Source organism: Selaginella moellendorffii, unplaced genomic scaffold (genome assembly GCF_000143415.4).
Source record: "Selaginella moellendorffii unplaced genomic scaffold, v1.0 SELMOscaffold_45, whole genome shotgun sequence".
In the NCBI taxonomy this organism is placed as follows: Eukaryota; Viridiplantae; Streptophyta; class Lycopodiopsida; order Selaginellales; family Selaginellaceae; genus Selaginella; species Selaginella moellendorffii.
Window position 1 is genome coordinate 963,074 of NW_003314306.1, and position 24,405 is coordinate 987,478.

At 43.8% G+C, this 24,405-nt stretch overlaps 1 protein-coding gene and 1 long non-coding RNA gene across 3 annotated transcripts in view; one reads left to right on the forward strand and one right to left on the reverse strand.

The window, feature by feature from the left end:
* Nucleotides 1–2,954: 2,954 nt before the first annotated feature.
* The window catches only part of LOC9655903 (GDSL esterase/lipase At4g10955), a 27,864-nt gene continuing 6,413 nt past the window's right edge, over nt 2,955–24,405 (forward strand). Inside the window, exons 1-3 of one of the 2 annotated variants that reach the window (XM_024685623.1) lie at nt 2,955–3,118; nt 3,541–3,928; nt 3,989–4,732. In XM_024685623.1, coding sequence (XP_024541391.1) covers nt 3,057–3,118; nt 3,541–3,928; nt 3,989–4,555 — 1,017 coding nt within the window. In that variant the 5' untranslated portion in view covers nt 2,955–3,056 and the 3' untranslated portion in view covers nt 4,556–4,732. Of the gene's footprint in view, nt 3,119–3,540; nt 4,733–24,405 lie in introns of those variants that run through there. The other variant, XM_024685622.1, reaches the window with a different exon arrangement.
* On the reverse strand, nt 20,935–22,174 carry LOC112350073. Its single transcript, XR_002993627.1, has 3 exons — nt 21,631–22,174; nt 21,528–21,570; nt 20,935–21,472 (listed from the first exon to the last, which is right to left on the reverse strand). It is a non-coding gene; the product is annotated as an uncharacterized LOC112350073 (long non-coding RNA).

Genomic DNA, 24,405 nt, shown 5'->3' on the forward strand with positions numbered 1-24,405 from the left:
CTCAAACTGATGGGCAGTCCGAGCGAACGATTCAGACATTGGAACAATTCTTGAGGTGCTTCATCAACTATCATCAGGATAACTGGTTCGATATCCTTCCCTTTGCTGAGTTCTCCTATAACAACTCTGTTCACTCCTCTCTTCGAGTTTCCCCCTTCTTTGCGAACTCTGGCCGAAATCCCCGATTCAATCTCTCACTTCCTTCTCCATCTGAATCCTCTCGTTTAAATCCCCGCTCTGAATCATTTCTCTCCAACATTCAGGAAATCCACAACTCCATCTCCTTCCACCTCCATCGTGCTCAGGAATCTCATAAAACATTTGCCAATGTCCATCGTCAGGATTGTCCCCCTTACAATATCGGGGATAAAGTCTGGCTCCTCAGGCAAAATATCTCCACCACCAGGCCCTGTCCAAAACTCGATTTCAAACGCCTTGGTCCTTTCCCTATCACTGCCATCATTAATCCTGTCACTTATCGCCTTGCACTTCCCTCCTCATATCAAATTCACCCCGTTTTTCACTGCTCTCTCCTTGAGCCTTATATTCCCAGTCCTATTCCAAATCGGGTCATTCCTCCGCCTCCACCAGTGCAGCTCGAGGATGGGTCTGAGTACGAGGTTCAGGACATCCTTGATTCCAAGATTTCACGATCTAAACTCTACTATCTGGTGGACTGGAAGGGTTACGGACCTGAGGAACGCACTTGGGAACCTGCGGACAACCTGATTCATTCTCCTGACCTTGTTCAGGACTTCTACCGCCGCTATCCTTCTCGTCCCAGTCCTCATTCTTTTTCTCCATCTCCCATCCCTCGCCGCTCATCTCATCCTCCTCTTCGTTCTCGTTCACATCCTCGTTCCACTCGTTCTTGAGGAGGGGGTGCTGTCAGGAATCCCCCAATTCTTGCCACATTCCTGACTCTCGCCGGATTCCTGACCTGCAGACCACATTCCTGACTCTCGAGACACTTCTCTATTCCTGACTCTCGAGACACTTCCCTATTCCTGACTCTCGAGACACTTCCCGATTTCTGAGTCTCGAGCCACATTCCTGATGATGATGTGGCGCCTCCTCGACCTCAGCTGTATTTAGGCTGTCCTCGATCCAAGAGTGGTGGAGCTTCATCAACCTATAGTATATATAGGTTAGCCTTGTTCCATTTCTCCACAATCTGAATCAACACCAGTCTAAGGCCTCTTCTTTGTTTTCACTAGCTTTTTCTCTTTGTCTTTAGCATTTTCCAGTCTTGATTTTGTTGGGGGTCTTGACAAGAAGTAGTAATCGAAAAAGATGAAGAAATAAAGAAGGAAAAATTAGAAGTTTTGAAAACAAAAAGAGAAGAAAAAGGAAATAATAAAAAAAGTGAATTTATTGCATATTGTATGCAACATCACTTGATTTACTTAATAATAGTGTTTTTCTTGTTTAGTATTATTTATTAATATAATTGATCAATCAAAATTTTATAATTTATAAATACAAGATTAATTTTTATTGCACACCATTATTTGGTAGAATAAACTAGAATATACTCGAAAAAGTTTAGAAAAGTTTAAAATTTATAAACATGTTTATAAATATAAATATAATAAATGAATAACAATTTTTAAATAGTAGAATATCCCAGAATATCTAGATATATTTTTTATGTCTCCCTCTCTTGGATAGAAAAATTTTAGATGTTAAAGGCTTTCTAGTGAGCAAAGTCTCCTTGCATTTTTTTCTTGCTAGGGTTTGCCCAACACCCAACACCTATAGCTTATTATGAAGAGTGGAGAAGGTTAGAGATGGCTCCTCTGTGCTAGATATGGCATTGGTATGTCCTCTTCTTGGCAAGAAAGAATAAGAATTCTCACTTAAGTTAAGAGTTTACTTTGTGTTTGTGGCTATTGTAGGGAGAGTGTTGGCACTGCTTTCATCAGCCTCAGGGTTTATAGTGAATTCTCATGTCACAAATTGGTGTTTACAAATCTTTTTTCTGCCATGTTCATTGAATGTAATATGTGTGATCCAGGTGAGAAAGAGAGACTAAGGCATTTCTTTTTTCTCATATCTATCCCAGAGCAAGTTACTAAGGCATTCAAGGAGCACAAAACAATGTTTGAGAGACTAGATGTATATGTTAACTAAGTAGGCATTGCTGAGCAAAGGGACTTCCTCAGCAATGCAAAATGGTGCAAGGTTTGAACCCATCAAATGCCCAAGCCAAATAGTAAGTCTCAACTCTCATAATTTCTTCATTCCACATTCAGGATCTCAAGAGAGCACACTCTAGCCATAAGAATCTGATGCAGGAGAGGAAGAACACCGTGCTAAACTTAATGCTTTATGACTTTATGAGAGAAATGACAAGCTGTTTGGAAGCAATTGAGGAGGATTGGGTGCTGGGAATTGTGAGTATTTGGAGTATTTACACTTATTTCTCTGCCGATGGTGAAGTTCCAGGAGAAGAATTGAGTTCTGAGTGAAGGCATGGTGCTCATATCAAATTTCACTGCTACTGCATCCAAGAAAGAAAGTAAAGTGGTTCATAATGGGTTGGGTATGCGGGAGCTAGGATTGTGTGTATCTTGGAGCCAATGGCAATGTTGTTGCATGTTTCCTTGATAAATTTGGTTACTTATCTTTTTTAGTCTAACAAGAGACAAAGTTTTCATAGACATTAGTATCCAGTTTAACTCTAGTTCAAAAAGCAATTTGCTCTTTACTGTGTTAATAAATTATGTTTACTACTTTCTTTTGAAGTTTTCGCCTGGATCTTGAGACCACATTAAATAACGTAAACCTTTATTTATCAGTATGTTTCTAATTACGCACTATTTCAAAAAAAGTGGTTTAACAGCTTATAAATAGCGATAAATATAACAAAACATATGTACAAACATAAACTTATTTTGCACTCTCGGTAAAGAAAAAATCCAAATAAATAGGAATAAGAACCAACCTCCTGTTGGATTTTGGTTTGAAAGTTTGGCTGAAGTGTCGGCGGTGTCCACGATGCGAGAGAACGCGTTCAAGCCCTAGCCAGTGTTCCATGCGGGGGCCGATCGCCAATGCCAGAGGACGATGCATATCGATTCGAGGTTACGGGGCCAAAGCGCAAGCATTTCAACTGGTAAAGAATCTCGCCGCCCTAGCATTGCTCTGTTTGAAGCGATTCTTGGCGGGCTGGGTGTGTGATTTTGGCAGTAGAATCCCGTTTCGATTGATTCCAATCGCCCCCGACAGAATTCTCAGCTACCCTAGGCTTGTCTAGCCTTTCATTTGTCCCATTTTGGTGTCTCTTTCGTTCACTTGCGTGCTAAGGGCTGATTGATAAGTAGCTAGAGTTCTTTCGATGGCTAGTCTTTAGTGGATTGGCCCTCACTTCTCCATTCTTTTCTTTTTTTTGTTGTTTCGCAAAGCTTGCTTGGGCTTGAGTTCATTGTCTACTTTTTTGTTTCATTGCTGCTAAAGACTTGGTCCGGCTAGAGTTCTCGTCCTTTAAAAGCTTTTTATCTCGAGTCTTCGGGAGTTCTTACCATACATTCTTTCCAGGGATGTTCCGGACGTCAAAAGAGCAATCTTGGCATGCCTTGTGTCAAGCGTGTACTCACTCCAGCACGACAGATCGAAAAACTACACAGGAACTCCGCAAGCTCTCGCTCCTCCCTGGTGGACGTCCTTCAACTACGAGCTCCTCGACGTGATCCTCGGCAATGACAAGCTCCGGATCAACGGCGCAGTGTTCGTGTGGAACTACAAAAACCACTGGAAGCCTGCCAGAGCTCCGATGGTGGTCCTGGCGCTCAGAGGCACGGACAGCCTAACCAGCGACTACATCGTCGACTTCAAGATCGCCAACCAGGAGCTTTACAAGACAGGCAGGTTCACAGCCGCGTACAACGCTCTCCGAAACGCCGTCGCATGGCATGGCAAGGACAACGTTTGCATCACGGGGCACTCGCTCGGAGCAGCGGTGGCGCTCTCCGCCGCTCGGATGATGGCATCGCATGGCCAGTTCGTCGAGGCTCATCTCTTCAATCCGCCATTCTCGTCCTCGACCGCTCCATACAAGTCACTCTTCGGTGCTGAGACTTACAGCAATCTCCAAGAGGTTTACACCGTTGCAAAGGCCGGGTTCGTCAACTTACTGGTGGATGCCGCAAAGAGAAGGGAGTCCGAGGCAGAGTTTGCGGCACTTGGAAGCTGGTACCCGGACATGTATGTTCATCCCAGTGATCCGGTATGCTCGGGCTTTCTCGAGCACTTCAAGAACTATCAGTATATGCTACAGGGGAAGTACGCGAGATTGGCGATGCCTCACGAATCCATCCGGGGCGTGCTCTGCTCCTCCAAAGCGAAGCCGCATCACCTCATCCCCTCGGCAAGGCTTCACGTCCCAGCGGATGAAGGCAAAGCTGCGAGTGCTCGAGACGCTCATTCTCTTACACAGTGGTGGTCGGATGGAGCAGTCGTTCAGGTGCAATTTGTCAACTTGACAGGTCAAGAACACTTGGATCATCCGCTGCAAATCCCGTTTGGGGGGATAAGCTACGAAGCTATGGTGTAGCACGCGGCTACATATTTTCTCTGTGCTCAAAGAACCCGAGAAAAAAGTTTTTTATTTTTTCCTGTGCTAGAAGAGAACGCGGCGTGTTTTCGACGTTCAATCTGACTGGAAGAACGTCACAGGTGGATGTTTACCACGTCATGACTTTACAATGAACACTTTCATTGTCTTGCTCGAGCCAAAGCCTTCAAAGTAAGTTTGCTCGCGTTTGTTTTTGTCAGATGGTTAAAGAGAGAACGAGGCCGGATAATGAGGGTTGGCGATTTCAACTAGAGAAGCACAAGCCAGTGAGAAGAAGCTGAGCTTCCCGAAAATGAGATTTTTTAATCGATGAAGCGTCACTCTGCTTCCATGCTGGGTTTGCTCGAGGACATGGAAGGTAATCTTGTTCCATTATCAGTTCCTTTTGGGGCATCCTTTTTGCAGTACTATAAGGTGCTTCTCGCCACTCTTCTAGGCATTGCCCTTGTGATGAAGAAACGGAGAAAAGAAGCGCCTGTGTTGCTGCAAGACGACACTTTGGAGACGGTTCTCAGCTATGTGGACCTGGCCACACTAGCGACCTCATGCTCCGCCGTTTGCAAGTCATGGAACGCCATCATCGGCGATCCATCCTTTCGCCGCCGCTGGTGCCAAAACAGTGTTGCGGCTTATGACTAGCTCCTTCGGCTACGGCGAGCGTTGCCACGCCTGGGATCCATCACGGCCCCAACGCAGCGTGGAGTTTCCGTTGCCCCACAAAACGGAAGAATTTCCTAACGCTCAAGTGGTTGCTTCCGCGGGTGGCCTGGTATGCGTCTTCAGGACGCACAGGGGCATGGTTGATCCTGCTGATGATGTGTTTCACCTGGTGGTGGGGAATCCAGTGACCCAAGAGTGGAGCGAACTACCACCGCTCCATTGGGAGGACAGAGAAAGATGCACTTTAGCGGGAGTGATCGACTTTGCCATGTTCGTCGACAAGAATGGCTTCAAAGTCGGTCTGCACTACACCGCTGTCGACTTCTCAGGCCACTGGTGCTGCATCTACGACTCGGCAACGCGCTCCTGGTCTTCTCTCCCCAAGCTCCCGTTCTCGCCAGCCTACGTCAAAATGAAGGCGCAGCGGCTTTCAGATTACAGCGTAGACGTGGCACCCCCTGCTGTATTCCCAGGCTTGGACGATTACTTCTACGATCTCACCATCCTGGGATTTTACGACTTTGGCCGCGCCAGGTGGAGCACCGGGGAAGTCGTGCGCAGCCTGAGGATTACAACAGGCCTGGAAGACAAGGTTGACCCGGATGGAGAGATCCTGCGCTGCGTTTTGCCGTTCCCGGGACTGTGCACCGCGAGGCTGTGGGAGTACAATGGCCAGCGATACTTGGCAAGTGGCTGGGTGTATGCGGGAGGCTACCGCGAGGCAGGGGAGTCCGGAGTTGATGGCTATGGCGTGTGGAAGGTTGACGACAAGGGTGGCTTGGTTGCCGTCTCTGCAAAGACCCATAAATCGATCCTTCGTCAAGTGTACGCTGGGCAGCGCTTTTTCGGAGCGGTTTTCCGTTGTTCTGTTCATGCAGAGGCCAATCTGGTGATCTTTTCAGAGATAGGGATCATGTTTGTTTACGACTTGAGCACAGGGGATTGGGGCGGAGTAGGGGGGCACGTAGATGAATATTCAAAAGCAGTGATTTTTCGCCCGTCCCTCAGGGCACCTAGATGATCCAGAAAGGAGGATGAACGCCACACAAACAGGTATTGTTAATCCTGAGCTAGTCTGTAAGTTAACGAGACTTTCTGGGCTGGCAGGAACACCTGTTTGGAGCATTAGCGAAGTCTGTCTATTATTCAAGAATTATACACATTATGTACATATAAGATTTTGAGATTCTATGTACATAGAAGATTTTGCCTCCCAGAGGATTGCTACTCAACAGTACGGTAGACAGCAGATAAATATTCATGATGGGGATGAAAGTCTGCTTCCTTGCTTTATCGTCAAGTTCTGTGCTAAAATCACGGGAAAACACGCTCTAGATAATTACCTACTTAATAAAGAGAGCATAATCATGCTATGTTGTGAGATACTTGAGGTTCTCGCAAGTGAAGTTTTGAAAGGGATAGCTTTCTCAACGATGCCCAAACGATTGCCACTGTTTGCATAACAATCGATTAAAAAGGATGCTAAATGCTATAATGAGAGATGCGACATAAGTTTAAAAATGGCTACAGAGGGCGAGAAATATCGGGCCGAAAGTAATCCAGGAGCTCGAAGTATCTTTGAGAGAACACTCTCGAATCCTAGATCAACTATATAACACTAGATAAGAAATGCAGGACGTACTTCTGGATCAAAATGGTTGACTCTGGAAAAAATAACTAATATGGTTTGCGTTTGTACATGCAGCGGAAGAGAAATGTTGCCGGTGGATTGAACTTCTCCAACCCAAAGCATAGCAAGTAGCTGCTGCAGTAGCCAGGAGGAAGAACAATGTTTCATAGAGAATCTTTCACATTACTTGATGAAAGGAGCTTCGTCCAAGCTATACTCCTGTTCCTTTTGATTGGCCAGCGACCTTACTTGAGAAATTTCGGACTCTAGCGTCGTTCTTTTGACTTTCCAGATCGAAAGTTCACCAGAATTCACCATCGAGCTGTAAAAGAGAAAAAGAGACCAATGGAGAGGTGACTCTCTTGGCTGTTGTTGAGAAACCGAGATACCTCACGAGGTTTTAGTTTGTCAAAAATTAAGAACGACGACTAGAAGTTAACTTACCAAGCCTTGAACTCTCCACTGAAAGTTCCGAGTCGGCGCCTCGGATGGGCGCGCTACGATCATAACACGCGAATTCCAAAGCCTAAAGTCCTTAGCATAAATTTGCTATTCCATTCATTTGATAGATCTCTACTCTATCCCCGTGGACATGACTACAAAATAGATCATGGAGCAAGGTAACTTGTAGAGTGTGGATGTTCTTTAGGATCCGAGCAGGAGGAACAGGAGGAGCTTCTCCAGCTCATGAACAGGAGTGTTTCCTCAAGAAGTTGGTCACGGACAAGCATCTAAGAACGTTCGACTCAACGAGTTTCTCAAACCGGTAAAATAACTCCTTGTGAATCATACATTTCCTCTTCTAACTTAAAACTGGACACTCGTGTTGGAGATCAAATACATACTTTCATCAGGACTCCATCCGGAAACTTGGGCGTCGTCAAGTTGTGTGGAGACGCCAGGGGAGCCGTCACGCTACAATGGCGTTCTTCTTGGAGATCCGAGGACAAGGCAAGAGCGAGGGGAACTCCACAAAGCAGCGAAGCAAGAGCGTCTTGCTGCTGGTGGATCTGCCTGTCGAAATTCATTATGACGACGACAACTAAAACCAAAGCCTTCTTCTCTTCTGTTTCTCTCTTCTTTCATGCTAAAATCTTACATACCACAAGAAGAACTTCAAAAGCTCAAAGCAGAAATTACGAAAGTTTGTGTTTGCCCTTGCGAAGAGAACGCCATTAACTACGAGGAAAACCACTCCTTCATGTACAAAGATATGTAGGTGTGGGCCTTCATTAGCTCCTGGCACCTGGGTGATCCTGAGAGAATCAAAGTTAAACGCAAGGGTGGTCATGTATCAAAGCATTACCAATGTCTGAACTACAATCCATAGAAAGGTCTTTGCAGTGTGCACAGCTTTCACAAGTTAATACAAAGGAGGGTTCTATGGGAAAAATAAATCATTGTAAATCTCCTAAGCATAAAAACGCTGCCCTATCATTTTACCTCCTGGAGAAAATGTCGTCTTCGGCGCATGCTGCCACGGATCCTGTGAGCCATTCAGAAAGATAATTCTCGAACCTGTTATTCAAGATTAGAACAGCACAAGGCAGCATGAAGAAGAAAATATTTTACTAGCAATGTCCCGCCCTCCATAGTTCCAGTTTGCGGCAGTAACATCTGGAAATGTGTTGGGACCAAACAATACAGCACAAATGTCGATGTAATATCTAACACGTAGCAACATGAAGTCACACTCAAGATGAGAGGGAAAAGGGAAAACAAACTTACTGGAGATTTATACGTGATGATCGAATGCTGTCGTTGGTAGGGGCAACTTGGAAGTAAGCTAATTCCGTGCAAATTTGGTAATTCCAGCTCATAGTGTCTTTAGCACTGATATCGTTTGCTTCAGCTTGTCTTCTCAGTTCATATGCATCGTAAAAGTCACTGGAGGAGCTATCTACTCCACCAATACGTGCATATGCCATCTGGAAAAACAACGAAGTCGTGACTTGTATAGAACTCATGAAAGAGGAGCAAATTACCAGGAGATCGGTTTTGTTCTGAATGGCTTCCAAAAGTGGAGGACAGAGCATACCAATAGCACCTAACAAAAAATATAAAGGAAAAAATACAAAGCTCGTTAAATGAAAACTATGTTAGTCTCAAGCTTTCTACTCACAAAACCAGCGGCAATGTCTGCTACGAGTGACAGGAAATCATCATCTCTGAGCTGTGCGAAGTTCGCAAGTCTTAAGCCTTTGAGAGAAACGATTTAGAAAGGACGAAATACCTTTTGTGCAAAAAACACAGATTTAACTGCTGTTGGGTTTGTTACTAGACCTTCTTCAGCCAGCTTTGTGATCTCCTGTAATGCCTTCTTGCATTCAGGACCAACAGAAATTCCCATCTACATACAAAGAAGGATAAATACAGGAAATCTCAAAGTAAATTTACGTACTTGTTCGTCGCAAGCACTATATTCCAGCACAGCTTCGACCACTGAGCTTGCCCAGCTTGCAACGACCAAATGCGGAAATTTCAGTCTAAACCAAGCACTCAGGGCACCTGCGTATGAACCTCCCACAACAATCCATGGATTCTTGCCTTGCTTGTTATATTGTAGATTAATCAAGTTCTGTACCAAAGAACGTTAAGATCACGAGAAAACACGTTCGAGATATTTATCTACCTGATAATATTCGATAAAGAGAGCAATAATCATATAAAGCTTGCTGTGTTGTGAGATACTTGAGGTTCTTGTAAGAGAAGTTTTGAAAGGGATAGCTTTGTCCGTAATACCGATGCTCAATTGTCACGACTGCCGCTCCTAGTGACTTAGCTAGAGCCTGCTTGCATCAAATTGGATAAAAGGATGAAACGTTATGATGTGAGACGCTTACTCCTACAGCTGTTCTTTGATATCCGCCGCCGCATGTGGATTCTCCACAGAGGGCGAGAAATATTGGGCCTTGTTGGGGCTGAAAGTAATCCAGGAACTCGAACTCTCGAATCCTGGATCAATCAAACGCTATAACTACCAGATAAAAAATGCAAGGTCCTACTTCTGGATCAAAATGGTTAACTCTTTGCTTCTGGAACAACTGGCTCGTGTTGTTTAAGTTTGCAGATGCAGGAGAAAAGAGACGCTGTTGGTGGATTGAAGTTCTCCAACCCAAAGCAGAGCATGTAGTTGCTGCAGTAGCCAGGAGAAAGAACACGCATGTCAGCATTAGGAAAAATGCCATGATCAAACGAACCTCGGTTTGCTGATATTTGAAGCAAGCTGCCGGGATGCCGACAATTCCGAAACTATTATTCATGTCAATGATGGAAGCATAGGAGGCAGCAGATTTTGTTGTTTTCTTTTAGGAATAGAACACAAACGGCTGTCTCATATGTTTTACGGCGAATCTTTTCTATTACTTGACGAATGGAGCTCCGTCCAAGCAACACCCTTGTTTCTTTTGATTGACTAGCCACTGTGAGAGAATGTTGATCTAATGTTAAAAAATGATGAATGGTAGGGACCTTACCTGAGAAATATTTGGAGTCTAGTGTCGTCCTGAAGTTCCAAAGTCACCAGTAATTGCCATCGATCTGTAAAAGAAAAAAAAAAGAGCAAGCTGGAAGAGGTGACTACCTGAGAGAAAGTAAAAATCTTATCAACTTTTAGTTTGTTTCCTGCGAGGTCAAGACCAAAAATAATAGGATCCATGATAATTTAATAACTAGCTCGTGCGAAGCGCCGCCTCTGGATCGGAAATCTGCCTCAAATGCTTGGTAAGTTTGATCTGAAACAATCGACGAACCTATGCACCGGATGTAAGCCGAAAGAAGGAAGCACACCGCCATTCCCCTAAACCCTAGCAATTTGAATGGGGGCGGGAGAAACCAAAGCATCATTTTGTACTACGAGGAAAGCCACTCCATGTACAAAGATATAAATGCGTGGGCCTTCGTTAGCTCTTGGCACTGATCTAGATCTGAGAATCCAATCCAATGTTAAAAACAGGGTATACAGAAATTATTACTACAGAAGCTATACCAGTTTCTATGGTACATTCTGGCCAAAGGTCTTGGCAATGTGCGCAGTTATTGCACGTTAATATAAAGAAAGGCTCTGTGAATTCATCTTTGCTTAAAGTCTTCGAAGCAAAACAATAAGTTACCATAAGGAGAGAAAGTTTGTTTTGACACGCCATGGATCCTGTGAGCCATTCAGGAAGATAATTCTAGTGCTGCTTGTTTAAGACCAGAATCAAGCTAGCAAAAGAAAGAACGAATTAATTACCAGAAATATCCCATCCTCCATAGTTCTCTTTTGAAGCTTTGACATCTGGGAATGTCTCGTGGCCAAAACAATTCAGCACAGTAGTGGATGAATTACCTGTTAATTGTAAGAAATACATCTAAGGCACATAATTTGAAAGAGTAAAACATGAACAAACTTACTAAGGTCTAGCCGAATGCTGTCGTTGGCCGGAGAAACGTGGAAGGCTGCCAATTCTGTGCAAACTTGGTACGCATAGCTCATAGAGTTTATAGCACCGATATCGTTTGCTTCAGCTCGCCTTTTCAGCTCATTTGCATCGTAAAGTTCAACGGAAGAACGATTCAGGCTCAGAAGATTGGCAAACGCCCTCTATAAAAAAGCAAAAAAATTGACCTTTATGAAAGAAAAGTTACCAGAAGGTCTGTTTTGTTCTGAACAGCTTCCAGAAGTGGAGCACAAAGGTTGTCAGATCTACCATATTGCACCTAGCATAAACAAAATGCTTGTCAACCTTTGTATAAATTCTCACGATGTTTACTTACAAAACCAGCTCCAATGTCTGCTATCAGCGATAGAAGTCATCGCCTTTAAGCTGTCAAATGTAGTGTTCACAAGTAAACACGAAGGAACTCCAAAGACAATACCTTTTCCTCAGAGAACATGGATTTAACGGGTGCTGAATTTGCTACCAGGCCTTCTTCGGCCAGCTTTGTAATCTCCTGTAATTCTTTCTTGCATTCGGGACCAGCAGAAACTCCAATCTACAAGAGAAACAAAGAAACATGAGCGAGCTTTGGCGTGAGTAAACATACTTGCTCGTCATAATCACTGTATTCCAAGATTGTTTGGACCACGGCTGAGCTTCCCAGCTTGCAGCAACCAAGTGCGGGAATTTCAGTACTACGCACTCAAGGCACCTCCCACAACAATCCATGGATTCTTGTCTTGCTTGTTATATCGTTGAATAATCAAGTTCTGTATAAGAAAACAGAAATCACACGGTAAGATCATCATCCACTTAATGCCTGATAGTTGGAATAAAGCTTGCTGCGTCGTGAGATACTTAAGATTCTCATAAGTGAAGTTTTGAAGGGAGAACCGTCTCCGTAATACTGACGCTCGACAGTCACGATTGCCCCTTCCAATGATTTCACAAGAGTTTTCTAATCAAACACTGATGACAAGAAAGATTGGGCCTTGCCGAGGCTGAAAGTAGGAGCTCATAGTATTTCTGAGAAAATACTCTCGAATCCTGGATACATCAAGTGTATTACGACAAAAAAATCGGGTTGTATAAATAAGCCCACCTCTTGGAACTTTTTGATGCAGGAAGAATGAAATCGTCTCGTTCGTGTTAGTAGATCACCGGAGGAGAACTGGTGTTCGTGAAGTGAATTTCTACATGTGTAAAAGGTTATTATTAGTAAAATATCTCCAGCCCGAGTCGCTGCAGCAGCCAAGAAAAAGAAGAAACATGCCAAAACTGGAAAACTCGCCATGATCTCACGTCAAAGAATCTACTGATATTTGAAGCAAGCTTGCCGGAAGGACTGCTTTGGAGAAGTTTCCAGTCAATGCCGGAAACATAAGAGACAACCATTGTTAAGACGAACGGCTGTCTCATATGGTTCATACCGAATCTTTTTCTAGAAGTTGCAATAAACCTTTCGTTGTATACTATGTTTAGGATCTCATCCGCGAGTTACAAGAAAGAAAGAGCTGACTTACCATTTATGATACATCACACCATAAGTAATCTACAAAATAATAAAGGTCGAGCTCGAACATTACAAGCATACCTGGTAGCTTCTCTTCCGTGAGTAGATCCAAAATCAAGCCAAAGTAACAGCACAGAGAGCAAAGCGTAAGCAGCGAACTAGTATTACTTCGAGCTCCGATCACAGTTAATTGAACCAAGAGTACGAGATAGAGCAAGTACTAACTCGAGATCAACTTCTCCGTGAAACCGAGTAATCCATGAGCATAGACTCATGCCTGCCGCCGGAGACACGACGAAGTCTGCCTCGCACTGAAACGGCAGCATTTGCTTGATCCACTCCGCTTCCCGCACCTTTAAGGGGATCCGGCTTGGTTACGAGTATGTTCTTGAGCAGGCCCCTCACCTCCCTTGACAGGTAACCGAAGTTGCCATCAAGGCCATAGCATGTCAGCTGGAGATCACTCTTATCCTCCTCCTGATCCCACAAAAGCCAAGACTTTGTGTCCGCAACTGCTTGCTCCTTGCATTGACATACACGGCAACCACAGGAAGAACTTTCCACTTGGTGAGCTCGGATGAGACACCGCCCCTCGTCTTCAGGGACACAACGCAGCAAGTCATCCCCTCAGGAAGAATGAGATCGGCACCACGCATATCGTTTTCCGCTTGATGCCCGATAGCAAGGCCTCCTGCAAAGTATCTCGCTGCAGTATCCGGGACTTCCCGCACGGCAAAAGAATTGCAGAACAGGGGACCACCACTTTGATCGGATGAAGGTACCAGCTAAGCATACCGCTTCACTTCTTGAACTTGAGCAGGCTAGCAGCTGGGCGTCGCTGGAAGAGCGACAAACAACCTGTTTTTCATAGTAATACGACGTTCATATGTGACGCTACCATCGGGCAGCGAGGACACACCTGCAGGCCTGTTGCAGCAGCAAACAATACCATCCCTGGCTCTCTGTCACCTTGCCTTCAATGGCGAACTCATTACTGATTCCCATTTCACCCTATCCTATTCTGGCGGCCCGCACAGGCCTTCCATACTTCATCCAGGTTGACGAAGAACTATACTCCGCAACGCTCAGGCCCGGCTTGAGCATGTCTAGTTGCAAAGTTAGCAAGAAGTAGATCGGAGGCAATAAGCATCTCCCGGTCTTCAAGGCCCTGCTGCTGTTGTCCTCGTCACTCTTTCTTGGCAAAAACTTCGCGGTTGTCCAGCATGAGCACAAAGTAGGCATTCCACGGAAACAAAACTCTGAGCGCCCCGCGGAGCTGAGGTTTCGTTCAGACCCCTTGCCTCGTCAAACACGAAAACGGCTCGCCTGTCCTCGCCGCACTTTCTCGGCGAGCTGCTGTTGTCCTCGTCGCTCTTTCTCGGCAAAAGCTTCGCGGTTGAGTCCAGCGCAAAGCTGGCATTCCACGGAAACAAAACTCTGAGCGGGTTTCGTTCAAACCCCCTGCCTCGTCAAACACGAAAACGACTCGAGGATTACATCACGGAACTCTGGTCGTAAATGCGCGGCTGGTGATCACCATCCAAGAGCTGTTGCAACTGCTCCAATGTTTTTCCATGATTTCACGCTTATCCTCAATGTGAGTTCTTCCCACTTCTCGCTCACTGCTCGGGCGATGCCAGAATCGCTGCCAGGCAACTGCTTATCCTTCCACTCCACGGCCGAAGTTCCTTTCTCCAATTCATGGAGCCAGGCATTCACCAGTAGAACACCATCTCTAGCTCGGTGAAGCTTTGTGTGCCAGGAATTCAGTCTTAAGTCCTTGGCAGATGAGGAGTCCTTGCCAGGCTGCTGTACACACCTAGCCTGGACATCTCCATGACAGACCTTCGAAGCATTCAGCCATCTAAAATAGAGTTTTAGATTAATTATTTTTAATAAAGTTTTTTAAAAAGTAAATTCTTTTGATATTAATAATTTTGGATTTTTATTAACAATAAATAAGTATTTTTAATAATAAAGAATAAAGAAAATTAGGAATGCTTGGTTAACATTGTAGCTTTAGGCATTTACATAATATTTTTGCTATGTTTTGTTTTTTTTGTTTGTAAAATTAATACAGATTTAAATAAAAATAAGTGTTTAAGTTTATAAATAATAAATTTAAAATTTAAATATTTATAGTTGATTAGTATTTTATTAACTTGAAATCTAAATTCACATAATCTTTTAGTTTTTAGGCTTTTGAATAGGCCTAAAAGAAACATAGTTTTCTCTTTTTCAGTGGTATTTTTTAGTCTAAAAACATGTAAACATTAACAGAACATAGATTGAGATACTTTAAAATAAATTTTTATTATTGACTCACTCTTAATCACCATTAATCACCATATAGTTACATGGAAATCACCATTCTTTTATATTTGAAATTTTTATAGTTTAAAATCATAATATAGTTTACTTTATTAAATTCTTCTATTAAATTTCATAAATTAACATTACAATACTAACCACAGTTTTATTAACTTTTAATTTTCTTTTCAACCTTAAACTTTTTCTAAAATACTTAAATTAAATATACCAATGTAATTTATAAGCATAATTTATAAACACAATTTTGTAGTTTCTGTTAGATGATTTATTTAACTAATCATACCAAAAAGAAAAGAAAATAATACATTTTTTTAACTAATATTATGTGTTATTTAAATTTTTTCACAATTGTGATTGTTACATCTATTTTACACTTATTTTTAATTCTTCTATTCACAAAACTAACTAATGATCTTTTTAAATGTAATGAAACTTAGCTATACATACATACATATATATGTATGTATATGTATGTATATTCAGTACATTTAAAAAGATCATTAGTTAGTTTTGTGAATAGAAGAATTAAAAATAAGTTGTTAATGTTCCCACCCAATGTTCCCTAGAACGTTCAAATTTCAGTACACATACTTGTGTAGTGAGAACACCAACTTGGCCAGTCACATATTCGTCATGTGGCACAACTAAATCACCTAAAAAGAAATGTATGAAAAAATCCATTCGAAAACAAGAAACCAGAAATTAACATTCTGTACGCGCTCTTGCATTAATTAGCTTATTTTAATGTTAATTTCTGGTGTGAACAAGTTAGCATTAAATTTAATATTTATTTAATAATTATTTAATCAAAACCCCCTTGATTCCCACCTTCGGAAAATTTCGTAGTGGATTGTATCTCTAACAAGCCTTTTAAGACTTGGAAGATCCATCTAAAATTAAAATTTGTAAACTTTAATTTAACTATTAAATTTTTAAATGGATCTTCCAAACCCGCTCAGAGTTTTGTTTCCGTGGAATGCCAGCTTTGCGCTGGACTCAACCACGAAGCTTTTGCCGAGAAAGAGCGACGAGGACAACAGCAGCTCGCCGAGAAAGTGCGGCGAGGACAGGCGAGCCGTTTTCGTGTTTGACGAGGCAAGGGGTCTGAATGAAACCTCAGCTCCGCTGGGCGCTCAGAGTTTTGTTTCCGTGGAATGCCTATTTTGTGCTCATGCTGGACAATCGCGAAGTTTTTGCCAAGAAAGAGTGACGAGGACAACAGCAGCAGGGCCTTGAAGACCGGGAGATGCTTATTGCCTCCGATCTACTTCTTGCTAACTTTGCAACTAGACATGCTCAAGCCGGGCCTGAGCGTTGCGGAGTATAGTTCTTCGTCAACCTGGATGAAGTATGGAAGGCCTGTGCGGGCCGCCAGAATAGGATAGGGTGAAATGGGAATCAGTAATGAGTTCGCCATTGAAGGCAAGGTGACAGAGAGCCAGGGATGGTATTGTTTGCTGCTGCAACAGGCCTGCAGGTGTGTCCTCGCTGCCCGATGGTAGCGTCACATATGAACGTCGTATTACTATGAAAAACAGGTTGTTTGTCGCTCTTCCAGCGACGCCCAGCTGCTAGCCTGCTCAAGTTCAAGAAGTGAAGCGGTATGCTTAGCTGGTACCTTCATCCGATCAAAGTGGTGGTCCCCTGTTCTGCAATTCTTTTGCCGTGCGGGAAGTCCCGGATACTGCAGCGAGATACTTTGCAGGAGGCCTTGCTATCGGGCATCAAGCGGAAAACGATATGCGTGGTGCCGATCTCATTCTTCCTGAGGGGATGACTTGCTGCGTTGTGTCCCTGAAGACGAGGGGCGGTGTCTCATCCGAGCTCACCAAGTGGAAAGTTCTTCCTGTGGTTACCGTGTATGTCAATGCAAGGAGCAAGCAGTTGCGGACACAAAGTCTTGGCTTTTGTGGGATCAGGAGGAGGATAAGAGTGATCTCCAGCTGACATGCTATGGCCTTGATGGCAACTTCGGTTACCTGTCAAGGGAGGTGAGGGGCCTGCTCAAGAACATACTCGTAACCAGGCCGGATCCCCTTAAAGGTGCGGGAAGCCGAGTGGATCAAGCAAATGCTGCCGTTTCAGTGCGAGGCAGACTTCGTCGTGTCTCCGGCGGCAGGCATGAGTCTATGCTCATGGATTACTCGGTTTCACGGAGAAGTTGATCTCGAGTTAGTACTTGCTCTATCTCGTACTCTTGGTTCAATTAACTGTGATCTGAGCTCGAAGTAATACTAGTTCGCTGCTTACGCTTTGCTCTCTGTGCTGTTACTTTGGCTTGATTTTGGATCTGCTCACGGAAGAGAAGCTACCAGGTATGCTTAGTAATGTTCGAGCTCGACCTTTATTATTTTGTAGATTACTTATGGTGTGATGTATCATAAATGGTAAGTCAGCTCTTTCTTTCTTGTAACTCGCGGATGAGATCCTAAACATAGTATACAACGAAAGGTTTATTGCAACTTCTAGAAAAAGATTCGGTATGAACCATATGAGACAGCCGTTCGTCTTAACAATGGTTGTCTCTTATGTTTCCGACATTTCCAAAGACAAGCCTAGGGTAGCTTGAAAATTTGGCTGAAGTGTGTGATTTTGGCAGTAGAATCCCGTTTCGATTGATTCCAATCGCCCCCGAGAGAATTCTCAGCTACCCTAGGCTTGTCTTTGGATCATAGCCTTTCATTTGTCCCATTTTGGTGTCTCTTTCGTTCACTTGCGTGCTAAGGGCTGATTCATAAGTAGCTAGAGTTCTTTCGATGGCTAGTCTTTAGTGGATTGGTCCTCACTTCTCCATTCTTTTTTTTTGTTGTTTCGCAAAGCTTGCTTGGGCTTGAGTTCATTGTCTACTTTTTTGTTTCATTGCTGCTAAAGACTTGGTCCGGCTAGAGTTCTCGTCCTTTAAAAGCTTTTTATCTCGAGTCTTCGGGAGTTCTTACCATACATTCTTTCCAGGGATGTTCCGGACGTCAAAAGAGCAATCTTGGCATGCCTTGTGTCAAGCGTGTACTCACTCCAGCACGACAGATCGAAAAACTACACAGGAACTCCGCAAGCTCTCGCTCCTCCCTGGTGGACGTCCTTCAACTACGAGCTCCTCGACGTGATCCTCGGCAATGACAAGCTCCGGATCAACGGCGCAGTGTTCGTGTGGAACTACAAAAACCACTGGAAGCCTGCCAGAGCTCCGATGGTGGTCCTGGCGCTCAGAGGCACGGACAGCCTAACCAGCGACTACATCGTCGACTTCAAGATCGCCAACCAGGAGCTTTACAAGACAGGCAGGTTCACAGCCGCGTACAACGCTCTCCGAAACGCCGTCGCATGGCATGGCAAGGACAACGTTTGCATCACGGGGCACTCGCTCGGAGCAGCGGTGGCGCTCTCCGCCGCTCGGATGATGGCATCGCATGGCCAGTTCGTCGAGGCTCATCTCTTCAATCCGCCATTCTCGTCCTCGACCGCTCCATACAAGTCACTCTTCGGTGCTGAGACTTACAGCAATCTCCAAGAGGTTTACACCGTTGCAAAGGCCGGGCTCGTCAACTTACTGGTGGATGCCGCAAAGAGAAGGGAGTCCGAGGCAGAGTTTGCGGCACTTGGAAGCTGGTACCCGGACATGTATGTTCATCCCAGTGATCCGGTATGCTCGGGCTTTCTCGAGCACTTCAAGAACTATCAGTATATGCTACAGGGGAAGTACGCGAGATTGGCGATGCCTCACGAATCCATCCGGGGCGTGCTCTGCTCCTCCAAAGCGAAGCCGCATCACCTCATCCCCTCGGCAAGGCTTCACGTCCCAGCGGATGAAGGCAAAGCTGCGAGTGCTCGAGACGCTCATTCTCTTACACAGTGGTGGTCGGATGGAGCAGTCGTTCAGGTGCAATTTGTCAACTTGACAGGTCAAGAACACTTGGATCATCCGCTGCAAATCCCGTTTGGGGGGATAAGCTACGAAGCTATGGTGTAGTACGCGGCTATGACTTCATGGTACATATTTTCTCTGTGCTCAAAGAACCCACCCGAGAAAAAAGTTTTTATTTTTCCTGTGCTAAACCAAGGTTTGAAGAGAACGCGGCGTGTTTTCGACGTTCAATCTGACTGGAAGAACGTCACAGGTGGATGTTTACCACGTCATGACTTTACAATGAACACTTTCATTGTCTGCTCGAGCCAAAGCCTTCAAAGTACGTTTGCTCGCGTTTGTTTTTGTTAGATGGTTAAAGAGAGAAAAAGGCCGGATAATGAGAGTTGGCGGTTTCAACTAGAGAAGCACAAGCCCAGTGAGGACAGATAGTGGGAATAACTTCAGAAAGAAGAAGCTGAGCTTCCCGAAAATGAGATTTTTTCGTCACTCTTTAGGTTATGAGAAGGGTTTACTCGTGGTAATCTTGTCAGTTCCTTTTGGGGCTCATCCTTTTGCAGTACTATAAGGTACTCTTCTAGGGATTGCCCTTGTGATGAAGAAACAAGCGCCTGTGTTGCTGCAAGACGACACTTTGGAGACGGTTCTCAGCTATGTGGACCTGGCCACACTAGCGACCTCATGCTCCGCCGTTTGCAAGTCATGGAACGCCATCATCGGCGATCCATCCTTTCGCCGCCGCTGGTGCCAAAACAGTGGCCACAAGGAATCCTTGCGGCTTATGACTAGCTCCTTCGACTACGGCGAGCGTTGCCACGCCTGGGATCCATCACGGCCCCAACGCAGCGTGGAGTTTCCGTTGCCCCACAAAACGGAAGAACTTCCTAACGCTCAAGTGGTTGCTTCCGCGGGTGGCCTGGTATGCGTCTTCAGGACGCACAGGGGCATGGTTGATCCTGCTGATGATGTGTTTCACCTGGTGGTGGGGAATCCAGTGACCCAAGAGTGGAGCGAACTACCACCGCTCCATTGGGAGGACAGAGAAAGATGCACTTTAGCGGGAGTGATCGACTTTGCCATGTTCGTCGACAAGAATGGCTTCAAAGTCGGTCTGCACTACACCGCTGTCGACTTCTCAGGCCACTGGTGCTGCATCTACGACTCGGCAACGCGCTCCTGGTCTTCTCTCCCCAAGCTCCCGTTCTCGCCAGCCTACGTCAAAATGAAGGCGCAGCGGCTTTCAGATTACAGCGTGGACGTGGCACCCCCTGCTGTATTCCCAGGCTTGGACGATTACTTCTACGATCTCACCATCCTGGGATTTTACGACTTTGGCCGCGCCAGGTGGAGCACCGGGGAAGTCGTGCGCAGCCTGAGGATTACAACAGGCCTGGAAGACAAGGTTGACCCGGATGGAGAGATCCTGCGCTGCGTCTTGCCGCTCCCGGGACTGTGCACCGCGAGGCTGTGGGAGTACAATGGCCAGCGATACTTGGCAAGTGGCTGGGTGTATGCGGGAGGCTACCGCGAGGCAGGGGAGTCCGGAGTTGATGGCTATGGCGTGTGGAAGGTTGACGACAAGGGTGGCTTGGTTGCCGTCTCTGCAAAGACCCATAAATCGATCCTTCGTCAAGTGTACGCTGGGCAGCGCTCTATAGGAGCGGTTTTCCGTTGTTCTGTTCATGCAGAGGCCAATCTGGTGATCTTTTCAGAGATAGGGCTCATGTTTGTTTACGACTTGAGCACAGGGGATTGGGGCGGAGTAGGGGGGCACGTAGATGAATATTCACAAGCAGTGATTTTTCGCCCGTCCCTCAGGGCACCTAGATGATCCAGAAAGGAGGATGAACGCCACACAAACAGGTATTGTTAATCCTGAGCTAGTCTGTAAGTTAACGAGACTTCCTGGGCTGGCAGGAACACACACACCTGTTTGGAGCATTGGCGAAGTCTGTCTATTATTCAAGAATTATACACATTATGTACATATAAGATTTTGAGATTCTATGTACATAGAAGATTTTGCCTCCCAGAGGATTGCTACTCAACAGTACGGTAGACATATTCATGATGGGGATGAAAGTCTACTCTTCAAATCAATCAATGCCTCGTGATCCGCTGGTACGCTGCACCATTCCTGGGCCATATTCGTAGGTCGGATTCGAGACCTCCGCGCCGAAGATCTCACGCTGCTGCGGCCGTGGTCTCCTTGTTCCACTTTAGAATTTGTGACCTTAGCAGGCAAAGCTCATGAACATGCTCTCCATCCGCGATCGCAGTCTTTGCGCTCCCTCGCCGCGGCCTTTGGAAGCCGCCGATAAGACTGCGCCACTTTCTGGCGGCTCCTGGTAGAAAAAGAAAAAGAAAAAAAACAAAACAAAACCAAAGAACCTTTTTGCTTTCCCGTCAAGGCGAATTTCTGGAATTCGTCTTCGCTGCTCAAGACGATTGTCGCTCAATCCGGCAGCTCTTTAAACATCTACGACCACAAAACAAACGCGTGACCACCGTAGCAAAACATTTCACATACTTACTTTCATAAATCGTGATCATTCGAGCATATCACGACAACAAAAACTATGAGGCGACATCCAAAGTGAAAACCATTTCTTCAGAACATCGAAAACAAGAACTTACATGAATAACTTTGCGCCATTGTTTCAACCTCTTTCTCCTCCAACCAAGAACACGAAGGAAAAAAAAAAACCTCTCCCCCAGATAGACGCAGAGAAAGAAAGCCCAAGCGCAGGCAGCAAGAAAGAAGAGAGACTTACCCGTGTAGCGTTTTGGAGCATTCCCTGGGATCCAATGGAGGCGGCCGAGCAAATGGGTCGGCGCTAAACCTTGCGAGGCGCGGCGGCGAGCACAGCCCAGTTCCCCAATCGCTGGAATCGGCGAGAGCGGCGGCCCCATAAGCCTCCAAATCTTTGCTTGCCACCTTTTGCTAGACGAAACGAGCGAGGGGACTAGCGCACCACCCTCGACGCCATGGATGGTGGTGGTGGTGGACGCTTAAACTCGCGCACACGCACACGGGGGCACACCACTTAATAGAAAGAAAGAGAAAGAAAGAAGAAACCCAACCCAACTCTCTCCTCTCTCTTTGAGTTGATGGCCTAACTCTCTAAGTAAGAGTGCGATGCACGACTTTCAACTCTAACACGGGCAAACAATGGGAGAGAGAGAGCCCAAAAGGTAAGAAAAAAAAAGAGATTGAGAAGAAAAAACGGCAAAAAGAAGAACAATGAGGGTTAAAATGTATAAACCGACTTGGGTGGTGGAAATTATTTCCCCCCAGCGGTCCAATCCATGGTGGCTTAAGGTGAGATTAAAGGCTAATCACAATTAGCCGCGGGCCAACGACTGCTATGTGCCACCGCCACCCTTCGGGAAAACAAATAGGATTTGTGTTAACCGAGGTGGAGTTTATTACCATTAGCGGGTGATTAGCGCCGCAGGCGTCAGATTGCTTTGCAGCAACGGTGAGGATTGGAGGGCGCCAGCGCTTTACAGGTCTACGTGTACGCTGCATGGACCAGGAAGCAAAAAGCAAAAAATAATGCCTGCCTCTCTTTTATATGTTTCAAGCCTTGTTGTGTTTTTTCAGGGGCCACCACCTTTGGGTTTGTAATGAGGGAAAATTTTGACAAGGATGTGGAGTTTGTGGGTCGGCCTGCTGCCGCTGCCTCGTCTAGCAATAAAGTGGAGAAAGGGGGTGCAATCGCCACCGTTACTTTTAGCGCTTACCTGTCCCATTATGCTGGATTTTGATTTTGGTCAATGATTAGGTACTTTAAGATATTTAACCATATTTATGTACTAAATTGTTTCTGAAGACACTAATCATCAAGTAGACTTTAAAACTAAATTCTACCGCCAAAACAAACATGCCAAAAATTAAATATGAAGAATTACACAAATGGTTTTCCAAATTAATTTCATCTCATCACATATATGTGATAACTTAAGCAGAATTTGATACAAACTAAGAACTCTGCAAGTATGAGAGTAATTTGTTTTTGAAATAAATTAAAAACAGTAACTTAAATTAATATAACAACTTAGAGAAAATTAAAATTCTTTTGCTGTATAATATATTAAATATCTGTTTTCCAAAACACACGTAATTATAATCCATCACACATTATAGTGGCACTAAATTTTAATATAGAATAAATAAAATAAATAAATAAAATTTCATAAAGACTAGTATACTAGTTCAACTTTTTGTTATTATATTATTAAATTTAGCTTCTATTTATCTTTTTCTATGAACCCTTTAATTTAAAATTTATATTTTAAAATTATTAATGTAAAAAGATATGGGAATATTAAAAAAATAAGGAATTAAAATAACTAATGTCAAAGAAAAAAAGAAGAAATAAATGTTATAATATAAAACTATTATAAAAATTATTTTTAACTTGTGACAATGATAAAGGCTGTCAAGTATAATAGTTAATACTTTATTTGATGTATCTCACAAATTTGTTTGATTTGATTTAAAACTATTTTATATAAATAATTATTTTACTATAAAATTATTTTTTGGAAAAGTATAATGTGTTAACCATCTATCCAAAATTTTAGAATGATTTTTTATTTTATCTATGTTAATTAATCTAATTATTTTTTATTTCTTAACTATTGGTTTATAAGTAAACAAAATCAGCTATAAATATAACATTAAAAATAAAAAATTTTATTCTCAAATTGATAGCATAAGAAGACGTGTTTTTGAAAAAAACCATGTAAAAGTTTTGGTGGCCAATAGGTAGTTAGCATAGTTAGTTAAAGAGGGAAAACAATGGCATAACAACTCTTATAAATCTAAGACTTTATTAACATATTTATATATGGTAAAAATATGCTCTAATATACTCCTTTAATTAAAGCATTTATACACAACAAGAATCCTTTTTAGTGCGAGCTAGTCTAATTTACAATTGGGTTTAACTACTATACTTACAATTATGGGATTAGGGCAAATATAAATAACATGTATACTAATATGGAGTGCATTAATAAGCTTATGCTTTTTGCCATAGGCACTAACAACAAATGTGTTACTTGGGAGAAAAACAAATGCAAAGTAATGAAAGTGTATGTGAGTAAAGTAAGGCACTATTGAAGCACTAGACTTAGGATTAGGTTGCAAAATTAATAGTAATGCATTTTATGTGTTATGTAGGTTGTAATTGACGAAGAGAGAAAACAAGTGTTGCACTATTGAAAAATTCAATACAAAGAAATCCAAATAATGGATTTAATGAAACAAGAGTCAAGAAGAGTCACCATAATTATGGTGAAGCAAAGTGTAATTTATTTAAGCTAATGTTGCACTTAGACAAGCCTATATCATTTGAGAAGCAATTGAGCTTTAAAGCCATCTCCCAGAGGTTGAAATGGTAA